Source organism: Chiloscyllium plagiosum, chromosome 5, assembly GCF_004010195.1.
Source record: "Chiloscyllium plagiosum isolate BGI_BamShark_2017 chromosome 5, ASM401019v2, whole genome shotgun sequence".
Taxonomy (NCBI): domain Eukaryota; kingdom Metazoa; phylum Chordata; class Chondrichthyes; order Orectolobiformes; family Hemiscylliidae; genus Chiloscyllium; species Chiloscyllium plagiosum.
The window spans coordinates 76977254-76994889 of record NC_057714.1 but is presented as its reverse complement, the minus strand read 5'-3'; the positions used below and the strand labels follow the sequence as shown (position 1 = coordinate 76994889).

At 42.0% G+C, this 17636-nt stretch overlaps 1 protein-coding gene across 2 annotated transcripts in view; it reads right to left on the bottom strand.

Moving 5' to 3' along the window:
• The window catches only part of plxdc2b (plexin domain containing 2b), a 422082-nt gene that overhangs the window by 138479 nt on the left and 265967 nt on the right, over positions 1–17636 (bottom strand). For both annotated transcript variants that reach the window (XM_043690425.1, XM_043690426.1), the window contains exon 5: positions 4940–5062. In XM_043690425.1, coding sequence (XP_043546360.1) covers positions 4940–5062 — 123 coding nt within the window. The remainder of the gene's footprint in view (positions 1–4939; positions 5063–17636) is intronic.

Below are 17636 nucleotides of genomic sequence, written 5' to 3'. Positions count from 1 at the left end.
TAACCTGCGATCTTCTTCCTGACCTCTCCGCCCCCACCCCCACTCCAGCCTGTCACCTTCACCTTAATCTCCTTCCAACTATTGCATTTCCAACGCCCCTCCCCCAAGTCCCTCCTCCCTACCTTTTTATCTTCGCCTGCCTGGCGCACCTTACTCATTCCTGAAAAAGGGCTCATGCCCGAAATGTCGATTCTCCTGCTCCTTGGATGCTGCCTGACCTGCTGCGCTTTTCCAGCAACACATTTTCAGCTAAGGTTGAGGAAGCAAGGATCAGACAGGGCATCAGAGGGTTACAAGGTCGCCAGGAAGGAACTGAAGAATGGACTTAGGAGAGCTAAAAGGGGGCATGAAAAAGCCTTGGCGGGTAGGATTTAGGAAAACCCTAAGGTATTCTACACTGATGTGAGGAACAAGAGGATGGCCAGACTGAGGGTGGGGACGATCAGGGATAGTGGAGGGAACTTGTGCCTGGAGTCGGAGGAGGTAGAGGACATCCTTAATGAATACTTTGCTTCAGTATTTACTACTGAGAGGGACCTTGAGGTTTCTGAGGATAGCGTGAAACAGGCTGATATGCCAGAACAGGTTGACGTTAAGAAGGAGGATGTGTGGAAAATTTTGAAAAACATGAGAACATAAGTCCCTAGGCCAGCCGGGATATACCCTAAGTAACTACAGGAAGCAAGGGAAGAGCTTGCGGTGCCTTTGGCAATGATCTTTGCGTCCTCACTGTCCACTGGAGTTGTGCCAGATGCTTGGATGGTGACAAATGTTATTCCCTTGTTCAAGAAAGGGAATAGGGATAATCCTGGGAATTACAGACCAGTCAGTCTTATGCCTTTGGTGGGAAAATTATTGGAGAGGACTTTGAGAAACAGGATTTATAATTATTTAGAAAAGCATAGTTTGATTAGAGATAGTCAGCATGGTTTTGTGAGGGACAGATCATGCCTCACCAGCCTTACTGAATTCTTTGAGGATGTGACAAAAAACATTGATGAAGGTAGAGCAGTGTATGTGGTGTACATGGATTTTAGCAAGGCTTTTTGATAAGGTTTCCCATGGTAGGCTCATTCAGAAAGTAAAGAGACATAGGGTACAGGGAAATCTGGCTGCCTGGATACAGAATTGGCTGGCCCATGGAAGACAGGAGATGGTGGTAGATGGAAAGTATTCAGCCTGCGGCTTGGTGACCAGTGGTGGCTCCACAGGGATTGGTTCTGGGACCTCTTCTCTTGGTGATCTTTATAAATGACTTGGATGAGGAAGTGGAAGGGTGGGTTAGTAAGTTTGCTGATTACACAAAGGTTGGAGGAGTTGTGGATAGTGTGGAGGGCTGTTGTGGGTTACAACAGGACATTGACAGGATGCAGAACTGGACTAATAACTGGCAGATGGAGTTCAACTAGGTGAAAGTGAGGACTGCAGATGCTGGAGATCAGAGTCTAGATTAGAGTGGTGCTGGAAAAGCACAGCAGGTCAGGCAACATCTGAGGAGCAGGAAAATCGACTTTTCGGTCAAAAGCCCTTCATCAGGAATGAGGCTGGAGAGATAAATGGGAGGGGGATGGGGCTGGGGAGAAGGTAGCCAAGAGTACAATAGGTGGATGGAGGTGGGGATGAAGGTGATAGGTCATAGAGGAGGGTGGAGCGGATAGGTGGGAAGGGAGTTCGGCAGGTACGACAGGTCATGGGGATGGTGCTGAGCTGGAAGGTTAGGGGGAAGGGGGGTAAGGAGGGGAGAGTGGAAATGAGGAAACTGGTGAAGTCCACATTGATGCCCTGGGGTTGAAGTGTTCTGAGGCAGAAGATGAGGCGTTCTTCCTCCAGGCATCGGGTGGTGAGGGACCTGCGGTGGAGGCGGCCCAGGATCTCCATGTCCTCGGTAGAGTGGAGGAGGAGTAGAAATATTTGGCCATGTGGTGGTGGGATTGATTGGTGTGGGTGTCCTGGAGATGTTCCCTAAACAGCTCTGTGAGAAGGCTTCCAGTCTCCCCAATGTAGAGGAGACCGCATCGGGAGCAACGATACAATAAATGACATTGGTGGATGCGCAGCTAAAACTTTGATGGATGTGGGAGGTCCTTTGGGACCTTGGATGGGGGTGAGGGGGGGGGGGCGGAGGTGTGGGCACAGGTTTTGCAATTTCTGCGGGGGCAGGGGAAGGTGCCAGGACGGGAGGGTGGGTTGTAGGGGGGGGCGTGGACCTGACCAGGTAGTCACGGATGGAACGGTCTTTGCGGAAAGTGGAAAGGAGGGAATATTATGTTCAATTCTGGTCACCTCATTATAGGAAGGACGTGGAAGTTCTAGGAAGGGTGCAGAGGAGATTTACCAGGATGCTGCCTGGACTGGCGGGCATGTCTTATGAGGGATCTACAGCTTGACTGGAGCAAAGACGGATGAGAGGTGACTTGATAGAGGTGTACAAGATGTTGAGAGGCATAGGTATAGTGAATAGACAGAGACTTTTTCCCATGGCAGAAATGTCTATCATGAGGCGGCATAATTTTAAGGTGATTGGAGGAAGGTTTAGGGAGATTTCAAAGGTCAGTTCGTTACACAGAGAGTGGTGGGTGCATGGAATTCCCTGCCAGCAGTGGTATTAGAGTTAGATACATTAGGGACATTTAAGCAACTCTTGCATAGGCACATGGATGCTAGTAAAATGAAGGGTATGTAGGTTAGTTTGATCTTAGAATAGGATAAAAGATTGACACACGTCAAGGGCTGAAGGACCTGTACTGTGCTGTATTGTTCTATGTACTTGCTGCAGAATTCTCAGCCTCTTCCTTCTAGCTGCCAGAGTATTTCTGTACGAAGTGTGGGAGTTTGGTGATGAGGGAATTCAACAATGATAATGTCACTGAACATCAACAGAAGGTGGTTAGACCCTTTGTTAGGCACTTGTGGTTCAACACTGGCTGAGGTTACCAAAAACGGACTCGTCTACTCAACCTTTCCTCCTGCCTAATAAAGATGGCTCTCGAGTTAAATCACCACAGTTGTCTCTCTGTAATGAGAGAGTCGCCCTATGGTCTGGTAGGATTATGATAACTCTACTTTAAGTGTCTGAGAAGGTGAGTGGAACTGAACATAAGGATTCTAAGACCCAGCACACAATGAGTTTTGGAAAATGAAAGTATTCCAATTTATCAGTCAACCATTGGGAAAATACTCTAGTGGTTGGTAAGTCTGTAAAGGGAGGGGAGATGCTGATTTGAATGAAATTAATGCAGCTCACAGAGCATCAGCTTGTCAGCCCTGGGTTTGAGCAGGACATGGGAGCACTCCCCATTCAGCAGTTTGTAATGGCCAAAAGATTCACACCAAGGCCATAAATCCACCATGATTCATTCTGGCCAGATAAACACAAACAGTATCTGATGAAGCTGATTAATGGATGTAGCGTGAAAGAGCATCAGATGCTTTTGGACCTGCAGGTTCATGATACACATTGAGTTATTGATTGTGTTTATGGATGGGGGCAAAGAAGCATCTAGGTTTAACTCTTGTTTAGGCACATATATCAGGCAGTTCACTAAAGCTGTCTACGTTAATGGATAATGGATGTGATATCAGATTATTTGGGCTTTATTTCACTGTTTGACATGATAAATTGACTTTTAAGGTTATTTTTAATCTAAGCGAGGACCTTCAAGCCTTTCAGTCGAGATGTGGGCCGTGCCAGTCTAGATAGTGTGGATGGCTGTCAGAGCAGCTAGAACGGGAAGTGTGAAGAGGTGAAAATACGAGTGCAGAGCTGAGAAGTGAGAATAGTGGAGAAATGGGCTATGCAAGAAGTGGTGGAATAAGACATGGGAGAAATGAAAGGTTAGCCGAGAAAGAGACAGAGAATAAGACGTGTCTGAGAAGGAGAATGGGATGTGTGAAGTGATGTGTAAAATTGAATATGTGAGGAAAAGTATCATAGAACCTGTGAGGACAGAAAGAATGGGACCGTAAGAGTAAAAAGAGGCAGAATGGTATGTGTGAAGAGAGGGAAAGCCCTCTTCCGTGCTGTGTAATGCTTCTATGTTTCTCTCCTCAGCAACTTTTAAATGTGGTACTAACCAGATGACTGGTAACTGAATTTAAATTCCCCAGCTGCCAAGACACGACTTTATCTCAAATCCCTGGACGTCATCAGTCTAGGCCTCTGGATTTCTAGTTCCATAACATAACCATAATGTGACAGTTTTGTTGTTGTGGTACCATTGAAGGGGAAGGAGGGATGGTTTGGACCATTTCTCAGGTGACATGGTTATTAGATAACACCTATGGTCCACGTCACATCTCAGTCTAATCTTGAATAGTGGTGCGATGTACTGAGTAGCTGATAATATACAGTGCACAACTTCCCCCGTATAGATAAAACCTACAAGACAAAATATTCTATGACACTAGATCCAATATCCAACAAAAATATAAATCCTGAGTTTAAATCATGTAAATAGTGTAATGCAAATTGAACACAGTCAAAATCTTGCTGAAGGTAGGCATAAGGTGCTCCATTATGAGAGCAGGTGATCATTAATACTGCTGCATTATCTGCATACAGCACACTCCTGAGCTTATGACAGAAATAAATACTTGGATCAAGAACACTGTACTAATGATAGTGTCTCTTGAAAAATCTTTATCTGGTTGGTTTTTCTTTTGCAATATGTTAAGGAAAATAGAATGAAAAGCATTGGCACAGAGAGTACTAGACTGTAAACATAAGTGACAATTTGCAGATTTCAACCTAATCCATTATTTTAGGCTTAACAAGTGTTCAAAATCATCATTACAGGAATCTATCATTACCTGTTCAATTATTCATCCAATTTAAACCCAAAGGTCCTTCTTAATAACTTCTGATCATATTTTAGGGAAGAAACAATGATTATGTTTAGGATTTTATCCTGCAAAATGTTTCAATAAAAGTAATACTTACCATTGTCAAAGTATCGGACAGTTGAATTCCGAGACACACTTGGGTCAAAATTAGCCATCAGTGGTGCGATGTACTGAGTAGCTGTTAACATACGGTGCACTACTTCCCCCGTATAGATAAAACCTACAAGATAAAATATTCTATGACACTAGATCCAATATCCAACAAAACTATAAATCCTGAGTTTAAATCATGTAAATAGTGTAATGCAAATTGAACAACTAATTAACCAGCTGTATTTTCCATCAAAGAAATAAAAACCTTAAAGCAAATGATGACACCAAAATTACAACAGAGGAACAGAATGTTTGGCATAATCAGTCTGTGCTGCTGCTCAACCTCCATACAAACACTCCAAAGCGTATGTACGTGTCCTGTTCCCATGTCCGTTCATTCATTTATTCTCCAACTATCATCAAACGTGATGCACTTGTAAAAAAAATTTAAAAAAAGCTTGCATCCACAGAACTCAGAAGCAATCAGGCACACCTAGTATCATATCAAGTTGTAGTTGAATAAAGACATTTGAACCTCTCAGACATATGAATAAGGAGCAAGAGTAGGTGATTAATTGATCCTGCTCCAATATTCAATAAGACCATGTTTAATCTTACTGTAATCTCATATCCACATTCCAACTTAGGCCTGATAACCTTTCACATTTTGATTTGTTTGTCCTTATGTCATGTCATAAAGTCAACACAAAGGGTCAGAAAATTAGAGTGCAGAGAGCAAGGGAATATGGATCAATTAGGGGTAAAACTTTATATGGAGCTACAGAAGTCAGGATAACAGTGTGATGTTGGCAAATGCGTGAGAGACAGAAAGAAACAGATATACAGACAGAAAGTACACAGTGAGCGATATAGTCTGGAGCATAACTAAATAACACTTTCAGTAGGAGAAGAAAGCCTAAAGGGGTTAGAACCTCATCAGATTGGACATTTGGAATCCAGTTTATTAAACAACATTAATGCCATATGCATTTGTACAAGATGACAAACTGCAAAGCAAAATCTGAAAAATCATCAATAGAAATTTGGCCTCACAGTATCAATGATCCTAAAATATCTTGTTAATTCTATTTTTGCCAATATATGGCAGCTGTGATCAAAATGATTTACTGTCACTGCTCTTGAACTAAACTTCATATGGATTGTTGTAAAGACAAATGAACATATGAGCAACACTCAAAAATACCCAATATATCACTGCTGAGGAGTCCAATAAGCCACAAGTTAGTCAGTTTATTGTTTGTAATTCAGGTGCCGGGTCATAAAATTCATCTAAACCTTTGGGCTTCAAGATGTTTACTCAGGGAGTGAACCATCTCAAAACAGTGGAATGAAAAATGTTCATTGTCACCTACCTTATTGAATGTTGACTTTAACAGGTATTTCTGAATGAACTGAGGTATGTGATTTCACAGGTATGTATATGTCAATTAACTTATACTAAAGTCACCTTACTGAATAGTAAGCTTGTGGACGAGATGTGTAATATCTCAAGAAATGACAGCATAAATATTTATTAAAATGCAAAGATAAATAGGTACTTTTGCATGTAGCATTATGAACTACTGACTGTCCCAATTATTGATAACTATTGGTACCTGGAAAAGAGAACTCAATGTGTATGAGAACTTCCACCTGGACATAATCCTTTCAAACAGCACAAAGAACTCTCTTGGACTCCTTCCCTCCAGTAAAACACTATTTCCCAGCCCACTGCCATTCTGAGCTCAGTCTTCGAGGATATTCCAAAGAAACTCAAGGTGAACTAAAGGAATGACACGTCATTTTCCCACTGGAGAGTTTATAGTAAACTGAACAAAACATTGTCATTGTCAGCAGTCCCTGGATTTGTGGACAATATCCACTCAGGGCCATCAGTAACTGCCATGGGACTTAACAGGCTGATTCTCAACCCACAGATCTTTGGGAGTATGGGGTAGAGAGTCCTATGAGCTAGTGGGATCGGTAGAGCAGAATTTTCTTCCTTACCTTTCTTTTTCTGTCGCCACTCTGCTACATCATTAAGACATGTCGCCTCAAAGCATCATCCACCTTAATGGACAGGTTATCACTGTTTTGAATGACTGGTGGCAAGCTCCTCTGAGTCATTTATATTAATGCTGCTGCATGTCAGAGTGTTTCTAGTTTCTTTGGCCTCACTGGCCATTTGAGAATTGTGACAACAGGACTTAATGGATTGACTCTTTCAGCCATCTGAATACAGTGTCTGATCCATTATTGGTTAGTTTTATAAATGTTTTACCCGAAAGCCTGAAAAACAGGCCATAACCCTGTTTGTTCAATGGCAGCTGGCCGTGATAATTCTGCTACATCTATTTCCACGAGGCTTGTCTTTGGTTTTCTACTTGTCCTAATTCCTTTGCTTTACACCATTTTCCTCACCTCATTTAATCTGGCCTGCCTTCCACTCCAGCCAACTGAGGCTGGCACAACAGTTACACTGGTTATATACACACCATCACACAAACAGCAATGAGATAATAAGCAGATAACCTATTACGAAGTATTAAGTCCTTCAATCACAATGTCACTCACAGGTCAGTCAGCAACAAATTTGTGTCGCATTTAGAAGGTTGTAAGTTTGGTTATCAGTGGAGAGAGTTGAGTATAAACCCAGACCTACACTTCAGTGCAGTACTGCAGCAATGTTGTGCTGTTGGTGGTATTGCACTTCATATGAGATGTGAAACTGGAGTCTTCTTCACTCATAAGACCGGGAGACATTAGAATGCAAGTAGGCCATTAGTCCCATTGAGTCTGCTCTGTCCTTTCCCCATTACCTTTGATTCCCTTACTGATTAAAAATCTGCATATCTCAGCCTTAAATATACTTAGTGACACAGGCTCGACAAACCTCTGTCATAAAGAATTCCACAAATTCACAATTCTCTAAGAGACAACATTCCTCTTTATCTCTGTCTTAACTGGGTGTGATTCCTGACCATCAGTTGTACCATTCAAGACTCTTCAATAAGACATAATAACCACTGCACATCTATGCTATCGAGTCCCCTAAGAATCTTATCTAATTCAATAAGGTTGCCTCTTCTTCTTCTCAACTATACTAAGTACAGACCTAACCTACTCAGCCTCTCCCCATCCTGGATCAACCTTGAGTCATTATCTGGACTGCCTCCGATGCCAGCACATCTTTCTTTAGATAGGGGGTCCAAAACTGTTCACAGTATTCTAGGTTTATTGTCAAGTCGATTTAAAAGAACTTGTGGCATTATTTCAAAGATCAGGAAAGTGCTTTCGAGCACATCGGCCAATATTAAACCTCAAACAACATCAACAGTTTATCAGCTCTTTGTTGTTTCTTGGACATAGCTGCATGCACTTTGGATGATGCACTTCCTGAGTTACAAGTGACTACAGTGAGACTCATTCAGAGTCCTCAGAAAACTACAAGGATATCAAATTAATGAGACACATGCCTGCTTATTTAAAATTAACCTTGTTTACAATTTCTGCAGCACATAACCAGTGTGAAGTAAGTTTGGATTCTGTACTTGCTCAGAATAACCGCTCCAACTGAGGGGCTGAATTTGGCAGTGAGAGTAAAAGTTACAGCAGGAAGTAGGTGATGGTCTTGTCCAGTGGAGGTGGCTTGCCAAGTCAGTAATGCCCAGTGTAGGAACCATACAGTTGCTGTCCCGAGATGAGAAACCAGGCAATCAGGTCAATGTCAGCTAATGCTGAGATAGAAGGTGCTGCCATATCGTATTCCTCAGGAGTGCCCATCAGTATAAGAGCTGTGTCTCTTCGTAATGATTAAAATTATTCCTCCTTTTGAGTCCAGGAGGTGACAGTGCTCACAATAAGAAGAGAGAAGGCCACACACCTCTTCATAGTTCCCCCACAAAAGGGGAGTGGGCAAGACACCAGTGTGGAAAAAGTGAGGACTGCAGATGCTGGAGATCAGAGCTGAAAATGTGTTGCTGGAAAAGCGCAGCAGGTCATGCCTGAAGAAGTGCTCATGCCCGAAACGTCGATTCTCCTGCTCCTTGGATGCTGCCTGACCTGCTGCACTTTTCCAGCAACACATTTTCAGCTCAAGACACCAGTGTGGCCATGTGAATGCTGATGTTGAGGCAGGAGCATACATCCAAGAGGCTGAGAGAATGAGCTGATACACAAAAGTATACCTGGCACATTGGTAGACACAAAGGTCCATTATATATAATATATAAAAATATATATTAATACTTATATATGTTGAGTACCATTACAATATTTAAAAGACATTTGGCTAGTTACACAGATGGGAAAGGTTTAGAGGGATATGGGCCAAAGGCAGGCAAATGGTTAATTCAGTTTAGGAACCCTGGTTGGCATGGACTAGTTGGACTGAAGGGCCTCTTTCCAGGTTCTATCTTTCCTGATGAAGGGCTTATGCCTGAATTGTTGATTCTCCTGCACCTTGGACCGGCTGTGTTTTTCCAGCACCACACTATTGACTCTGATCTCCAGCATCTGCAGTCCTCACCTTCTACTCCATGTTCTATCACTCTGGTTTGTGATTGTCAGGGATGGACAATGACCTGCATGTCATCAACTTGATTGTGTGCTCCACACAGTATGAGCAAGATGAGAGAAGATCGAGATACGTGGCGTTTCCTGGAGACCCCATCCCTCTCAGGGGAGTAGGAAAGTACGAGTGTGCATGGATGAAAGACCAGCTATCATTCCCTCCTGGGGCTCCTCTCAGGGTGATTCTGGTAAATGCTGCAGCTCCATGAAGCCACAGTGTCAGAGAAGGCTCTTGCACTTGTGAAGCGAACCTTCAGCTGGATTCCTCCAAGTCTCAGGGAACCAAAGGATGGTTGTCAAAGTCATCTCACTGATAGAACAGCATGATCAGCAGTCTCCCTCCAGCTCAGCTGCAACAACAGGCATTCCGCCCCATGGGAACATTTGTAAAATAAATAAGAGAAACCCGAGCAGCACTTAGTGTTTATGGGTGATCATAACTTTATAGATGAAGTCTTGTTTCTGCTGTGAAGATCAAAATTTCTTTCACTCATTCTTGCTGTTTCTCACTCTAACAAATGCTGTCCTCATTGACAGTATTATTCCTTTAACAGGCTTAAAGTGATAGACCAAGGTACATCTGTTCAGATCCTCAGTCTTGTGATGAAATACAAAATGAAGGGGAGGGTGGTACAATGATTAAAAGGTCAGGCTTTATTAGAATCTTTCTGAAAGGACAGAGGGGAAAGTGTAAACAGATTTGTACTTGTGGACCTGAATCTTCCCTTGAATGTACCTCATTGCATTTTGTTTGTGGTCAAAGAGGTCTCCAAGCTTGCATTGTACACAGTCAGCTGGCTCCTCCTAATGCCCACTGTCACGGGAAACACCATGAACAGTGCTGTGCTCATTGTTCAATCTCTCGCCCCTTGGCACGATGAGAATTTGTAGTGTACAGCAGACCACCACAATACATGAGAGCTTGCTGGAGCTATCAAAGGGTTCCACCACATTGGTCAAGGCACATGAATCACATGATCTGGAGCCCCGTTGCCCACTTGATGGTGGTTCATCTTAACCTAAGGTGGGTGTTGTGCTTCTTCTCTGCAGCTGGACAGGGTATTTATAATGTGAGGAGCTGGATGGCCATTGCCTTAAGGCACGTGGGAGGCCAGAAAAGGTATTTAATTGTTTGTGTCTGTTTACCAGGAACAGCACAGTGCACAGACTTGAGGATCCTTCCATAGTGGTCACAGATCAGTTCAATATTGAGTCATTGCAAGTCTTTTCTGTTGAAGAAGGCTGTTGACTGGTCAACAGGAATGATGTGATAGCCACATGGCTAGTGAATAACATACACCCTGTCCTTAGGGACATCCAGCAATGGCCCCGGAGCTGACAGATTTCTCCACATGGTTGATTGCACCATTGTGATTTTACACATCATTGCCAGCCTTCATTGGTCAGCTCCTTAGGGCACTATGAACCGTTGGCTAGATGATCCCACACGTACCTCAATGCACCTCTCGAAAGACCTGGCAGAGTGGAAATCAAGAGCTGTAACCTTCAGAATCATGGCCAGTGGATGTCCACTAACTTGTCTAGGTCTCAGGCTGTCTTGAAGCATAGTGCAGAGGTCAGTGATGGCCTGCCATGAATAGCTGCAACCTTAACTGATACTGCTGATCAGATATCTGTGAATAGTGGGGCTTTGGACTGTACAATCTTTTATGTGCATGGGGTGATCGGCATGCCTGTTTGGGCCCTTCTCCAGAAAGCCCACACTGACATTGGTCCTGACGTTGAAATATTCCCATCAGTGCCTGAATCCCTCTCTCTGAGCCTCTGCAATAACATCCCAATGGACAATGCCCATTACACTTTGCCTCTCTTACTTCTGTGCTTTCAATGCAGGTGAAACCTCCACCTACTGAGGCTGAGGGGTGGCCTTATAGAGGTTGATAAAATCATGAGGGGCATAGATGGGGTCATTGGCCAAGGTCTCTTTCCTAGGGTCAGGGAATCCAACTCTAGAGGGCATAGGTTTAAGGTGAGAGGAGGAAGATTTAAAAGGGACATGAGGGGTAACATTTTCATGCAGAGGGTTGTGGGTATATGCAATGAGCTGCCAGAGGAAGTGGTGGAGATGGGTACAAATATGGCATGTAACAGGCATCTGGATAGGTATGTGTATAAGAAGGATTTAGAAGTCTATGGGCCAAATACTGGCAAATGTGACTCGGTCAGATTGGGATGTCTGGTCGGCATGGAAGCGAATTGAACCAAAGGGTCTGTTTCTGTGCTGTATGAATCTATGACTCCATGGTTCTACTGAACTTTCCTCAGATCAACTGCCACAGTTTCTTTGTGATGCTGTCATTGTATACCCATGGAAATTGTTATGGACCAGACCAAACCCATTCAAAATATCTCAAGGAGACAGCTTAGACCCTAATTTTCTTCTATAAGTTTATATGAAATCACAAGCTTTCAAAGTGTTGCTCCTTCACCACTTCACCTGACAAAGGAGCAGCGCTCTGAAAGCTTGTGATTTCAAATAAACCTGTTGTCGTGTGAGTTCTGACCTTGTGCATCTCATCGTTTCTGATTTTGAAGATAAGTGTCAGGTATTGTGTATGAGCCTTCTGATGAAGAGTGACCGTACTCAAAACGTTAACTCTCCTTTCTCCTCATGGGTGCTGCCAGACCTGCTGTGTTTCACAAGTAATTTCTGCTTTTGAGTGTGAAAAGTCTTTTAGCACCCACCACACTATTCCCTGTAGACTAGAACTTGAAATACCTGTACAGACAACTATATCAATCACCAAATACTACCGTACCATAGTTACTGAATAAACCAAGCAGAACCTAACTAACAAGATGCTAAAGATTCCTCTAAATAGCTGCGATTGGGGGTCGGTGGGGGCCTAATTCTTCCAGCTGCTCCATATGTGTATAGTCGTGTAAGGTTAACAGAGGACTTTGGAGCTTTGTGGTTTAAAATGGCATCACTGGCATCAATTCAGTGATGGAGGCTGAATGACAATCTGATCTGAACATCCTCCATCTTTCTGGCAACTGTTAGTTGCATGTGCACTAAAACCCTCACCAAGATGTGCACTTAATTGCTTTGTCCATGGTATCTGATGTCAAACAAGCTGAGCAGAAAGAAATTCAGCAAGTTTGTTGTCTGCTCCATGGTAGTTTGGATTTGGAAAAGTACTGACTAACTCAAGTACCAAGGTAAAAGTATTATCTGCAGCTCTTGCATACGGAGTAAAGTACACACTAAGTGCATTTTCCTAATTAATTTAGTGCTGTGACCTCTTCAGGAATCAATAGCATCGTAGCATGCTTTTAAAAAAAACATGACAGCTGGGTTTCTTTCCGTGAAATTTAAAAGGTCAACTAAGGTTTCCACTCCTGCATCAGTTTTGATACCTGTCTCAACTCTGCAGGCTAATTGCATGAAAAATCTTTACTGGGTTTCAACTTAATTGCCCAATGATGATGTGCACAGAATTCCAGGATGTGTTGTTAACACTAATGGCATCCTCACATAAATTTAATTTGGAAAGAGAGAGCACCGTGGTAAAGAGAAATAAATTACACTTCTACGCGTAGGAAGCAGACAACTGAAAGACATTGACCAATGTGCAAGACAATTGATGAAAGCCAGATAAAGTCGTTATCAAAAAAAGTGCAATTGCCAATTCTGATCAAAATTGAGAATCAATGTACTATAGCTATTCCGTTGCATAGCTGCAGAAAAATAATTATTGTGCACTAGATTATCCAATACTCCTCAAACATCAATATTGTAGAGAATTGCACAATGAGCTTGTTTAACTGTCTCTAAAGATAGTGTTACCCAAGAATCAGAGCGCAGCAAATTTTTCAGTGTCAATATTTGGCCAAAATTTTATCAGAAAGAAATCACCTTTTTTTGAGCCTGTTTTAAATGGTGGCAGAAGTCACCTGATCTACAAAAACAGCCAAGTTTCCACAAACCTTTAAAACTGAATCACCAAGAGGCATGCGTGGGCAGTTTTCCCTGCAGTACTTCATACCTGCCGTCTAAGGAGAAACCTGAAGTTAATAAGCAACTGACTTGCTGCCTGTGGAAATGTGCACTGCCAAAGGGAGTTTACTGAAACCCACTATGTGTAAAAGGATGCTGAAAACTCCCCTCCCTCTTTCATCTCGAAGGCCTTGTCGACTGGAGTTTGAAACCTTTACATTAATATGGATTTTCCCCATTGTTTGCCAACGGCTAGCTATCATTTGATCAAAACATGACTGAAGAACTGAGATTCAAAGCTGGTCTGTTTGTTACAGCAGGCAGTAACATCAAGGCGACCAGTGCTCTGGAATAGCAAAAGCAACTCACTCACACTTTTTTTCCTTCAAGCTCAGACCATAACCCTGTAACAAGTTGGCATACACCAGCAAGATAAAACGAATTTAAAAATAAAGGGAATTTCATGGCAATAGCATCCACTCAAGAAAAGTAAGGACTGCAGTTTAAAAGATGCTGTGTCCTGAAGAATAATCAGCTTACACTGGCAGCAGCATCACTGGAACTTCAAGACCACCAAAGGGACATCGGATCACATACTTCTTTTTAATTATGGGACTTTTAACGTTGTTCCAACCCTACCTTGCTCAATCTGAAACTTGTTCTGTTTTTGCACTTTTGTGTATTTTTGTACATTTGTATGGATTTTACCTTATCAATAAGTTTTGTACTTTACTTGAGTGAGCTTTACAATAAAACTCACTCCTTGTTTTTATTAATTGCACCAAATCCAGAACTATCTGCTCCCTAGTGGGGAACAGAAGCTGCAAAAAAAAATCATCTCATAGACATTCTATAAATTCGATTTCTTGAGATCTGCTACCAACTTTATTTTCCCAAATCCATTTGCATATTGGAATCCTTCATAATTACTGTAATACTACATTTCTTACATACCATATCTATCTCCTGATTTATTTTCTTCCCATATCCTGACTACTGCTGTATGTAATTCCCATCAAGGTCTTTTTTCCTTTCTGGTTCCTCAATTCCATCCACACAGATTCTAGGCCTTCCAACTCAATATCACTTCTTGCTATTGATGCAATTTCATTTCTTACTAACAATGCATCTGCCCGTCCTTTCGATAGTACCCTTAGATATTTAGTTCCCAGTCTTGATCCCCTTGCAGCCATATCTCTGTAATACTCACAATTTTGTATCTGCCAGTTTCAATTTGCAGCCTGCCCACCATATCTAAATAAGTAATTCCGAGTCAAGCTTGTTAAAGTTCAAGGGGCTGGAACATTACTCTACACATGCTTTGAAATCGTTGGTGTGAGCAGGTGGCCAGGAATGCGCAGCTCATATTTTTTCAAAATTAAAATTAAAACAAGGGAAGGAAGAGGTGGACATGATCTATATAGCATACCCTTTCTCCACTGTGGCCATCCCTTGAAAATAGGGTACTTTCACTTCCTTCCCGCCCACTTCAAAACACACCCCCCCCTCACCCCCGAAGATGGGCGTACTCTCCCCAAACAAGATCCTCCTGACTTACCCGACTGCAGGACCAATGATTGTCTTCTTCCTGGGTTTGCCTGCAGTACAAGGAATGGTCCACTACTAATCCCTTGTATGACTGGGATTGTGGAAGCTGGGGACAATCGAGTGGTTCAGCAGATCTGAGAAAGGGACTTCTTCTCCAGCAAGCAGTAAAATGCCATATTCAACATGTTTATGTTCAAGGGCAGACTTGTTTTCACAGGCCAGTCTCTGGTCAACTTGTTAATCAGGAGAAAGTAGTCTACACTCGGGAATGGTTTCTAAAATTCCAAAACTCCATTACAGCCGACCTCAAGAGTGAAACAAGAAGAATTCATTCATCCTTTCGACTTCATGGTAGCAATACAGGGTAGAAAATGTGTTGCTGGAAAAGCACAGCAGGTCAGGCAGCATCCAAGGAGCAGGAGAATCGACCTTTCAGGCATAAGCCCTTCTTCAGGAAACGTCGATTCTCCTGCTCCTTGGATGCTGCCTGACCTGCTGCGCTTTTCCAGCAACACATTTTCAGCTCTGATCTCCAGCATCTGTAGTCCTCACTTTCTCCAGCAATACAGGGTATACTCACACAAGACATGTGGAGAGGCGCTTTGCCACAAACTACAGTGTTTTGCACACACCACAATATTTTGGAAATTGCAGCCAATGATTATGCTTCCCTCACTAAACGCTCAACAATAAGTAGATAAATAGCAATGATTTGATCACTTGATCAGCTTGGTGATCTGATTTTTGTTACAAAATGTGAATGATGCATACCAATAGAATAATTTTATGATTTCCGCTACAGGCAGGAAGGCCTTCAGCCTTCTCTAATTAGGATGGGAGACATCCTTTAGTTGACATGACTGCACTAAATATACTGTTTTCTTCTGGCACAAGTATCTTGTTGGAAAGCCTGAGGATTACAAAATAACAGGGAGACTCTATTGAAATCGGCTCCATTTGAAAATATCAGTCATTGATGAATTGTCACCTTTCCCTATAAATCACAAACAAATTTCTGATGATTTGGTTGTGCAATAGGTGCAAACAGCTGATCACACTTGCTTCCAGCAGTTGAATAGTACCAATACTAAGCGAATGTGAAATTGTGTTCACTCTATTATTGCCAAGAGAAATACAAGATATTTAATAATGTTTATGGCACTTTGCCATGGAGGGGTTGGATGGACATCATTTCAATTTGTCTTTTGATTTATATAACAGATACTGAACTCCCACACACAATTTTTTTAAACAAATACTGTTTTATGAATTTTTTGCAGAATGACTGCTGACACCAATATTTGAATGACTTTTAAACAAAAAATGCACATGCAATATAAAGCTGATTTTTATAAATTAAAAAGCTTCTATTTGACACGTTTTATCTTCAATTATATACTTAATTTTTTCAATTTTTGTTGTTTTGTAGTTTTTGATTATCCTGTACTTTATTTCAGAAATTTCATTACTATTACACATGCTCCCCTGGGAGTCAACAATATGCAGCATTTTTTATGTGTTGGGTGGGGGGAGGGTGTAATCTTCTGCTGAAGTTGATTAGAAGGCTCCTGGTCCTTTTTTAAAATAATTAAACTACATTGAAACACAATGTCTTCGCCACAAATTCACAAAGTACTTTCTGCACTCATGGTTTGAGAGATTCACTTGTCTCAACAATAGTTTTTAATGTGATTTTATTGTCCATGGTAACAATATATTTCGGAATCAAAGTGCACATCCTTCTGTTTTGTGGACTTCTGAGTGCAAGGGCTCAGCATGCACGAGTACATTTGATAGACCAATCAAGAGTTCATCCTGTTATGAAGTCTAGGGTTTATTTAGCTTTCAGTATCAGAGTTGAGGGTGCACGTCACCCAATCCTTAATAAATCAGGTGAATACAAAGATTGTACTTTGGGAAAATATTGGTTAAAGTCAGTGAGAGAAGAATTGAATTAAGTTTGTAATTAGGCACAGGAATCATGATTAACATGTTCCCATTCGTAGGAGTGCTGGAATCACACTTAACATTAGACAGTCTGCTTTGAGTTTTGCAAACATTGGGTGATTGAATACGGTCAGTTCTCTGTCTATTATGAACAGCAGAAGGATTTGCTATTTAATGCAATCTACCAGTTGTGGGGACATACAGCCTGTGCACCTGGCACTGCAGATGCACTGAAACTGATCACAGAACATTACTCACTAATGTGTCAGGCAGAATGTCTTTATGGCTTCGTGGCAGCACTCTGTAAATGGAGAATATCACTTGTGCTGCTATTGTATAGGAGGAGAGTGAAATGGCGAGCTTTACTGCCACTCAATCTTTTGTCTATACTTTAACAATTCAAAAACAATTAGATTTTACTGGCTACTTTTTTGGCCTTAAGCCCATACCTAGATCAGCACAGTAATTGGAGTAATTGGAGTAGCCACTATATTGTAATGGGACAATATTTAGACAATAGACAATAGGTGCAGGAGTAGGCCATTCTGCCCTTTGAGCCTGCACCACCATTCAATATGATCATGGCTGATCATCCTTAATCAGTATCCTGTTCCTGCCTTATCTCCATAACCCTTGATTCCACTATCCTTGAGAGCTCTACCCAACTCTTCCT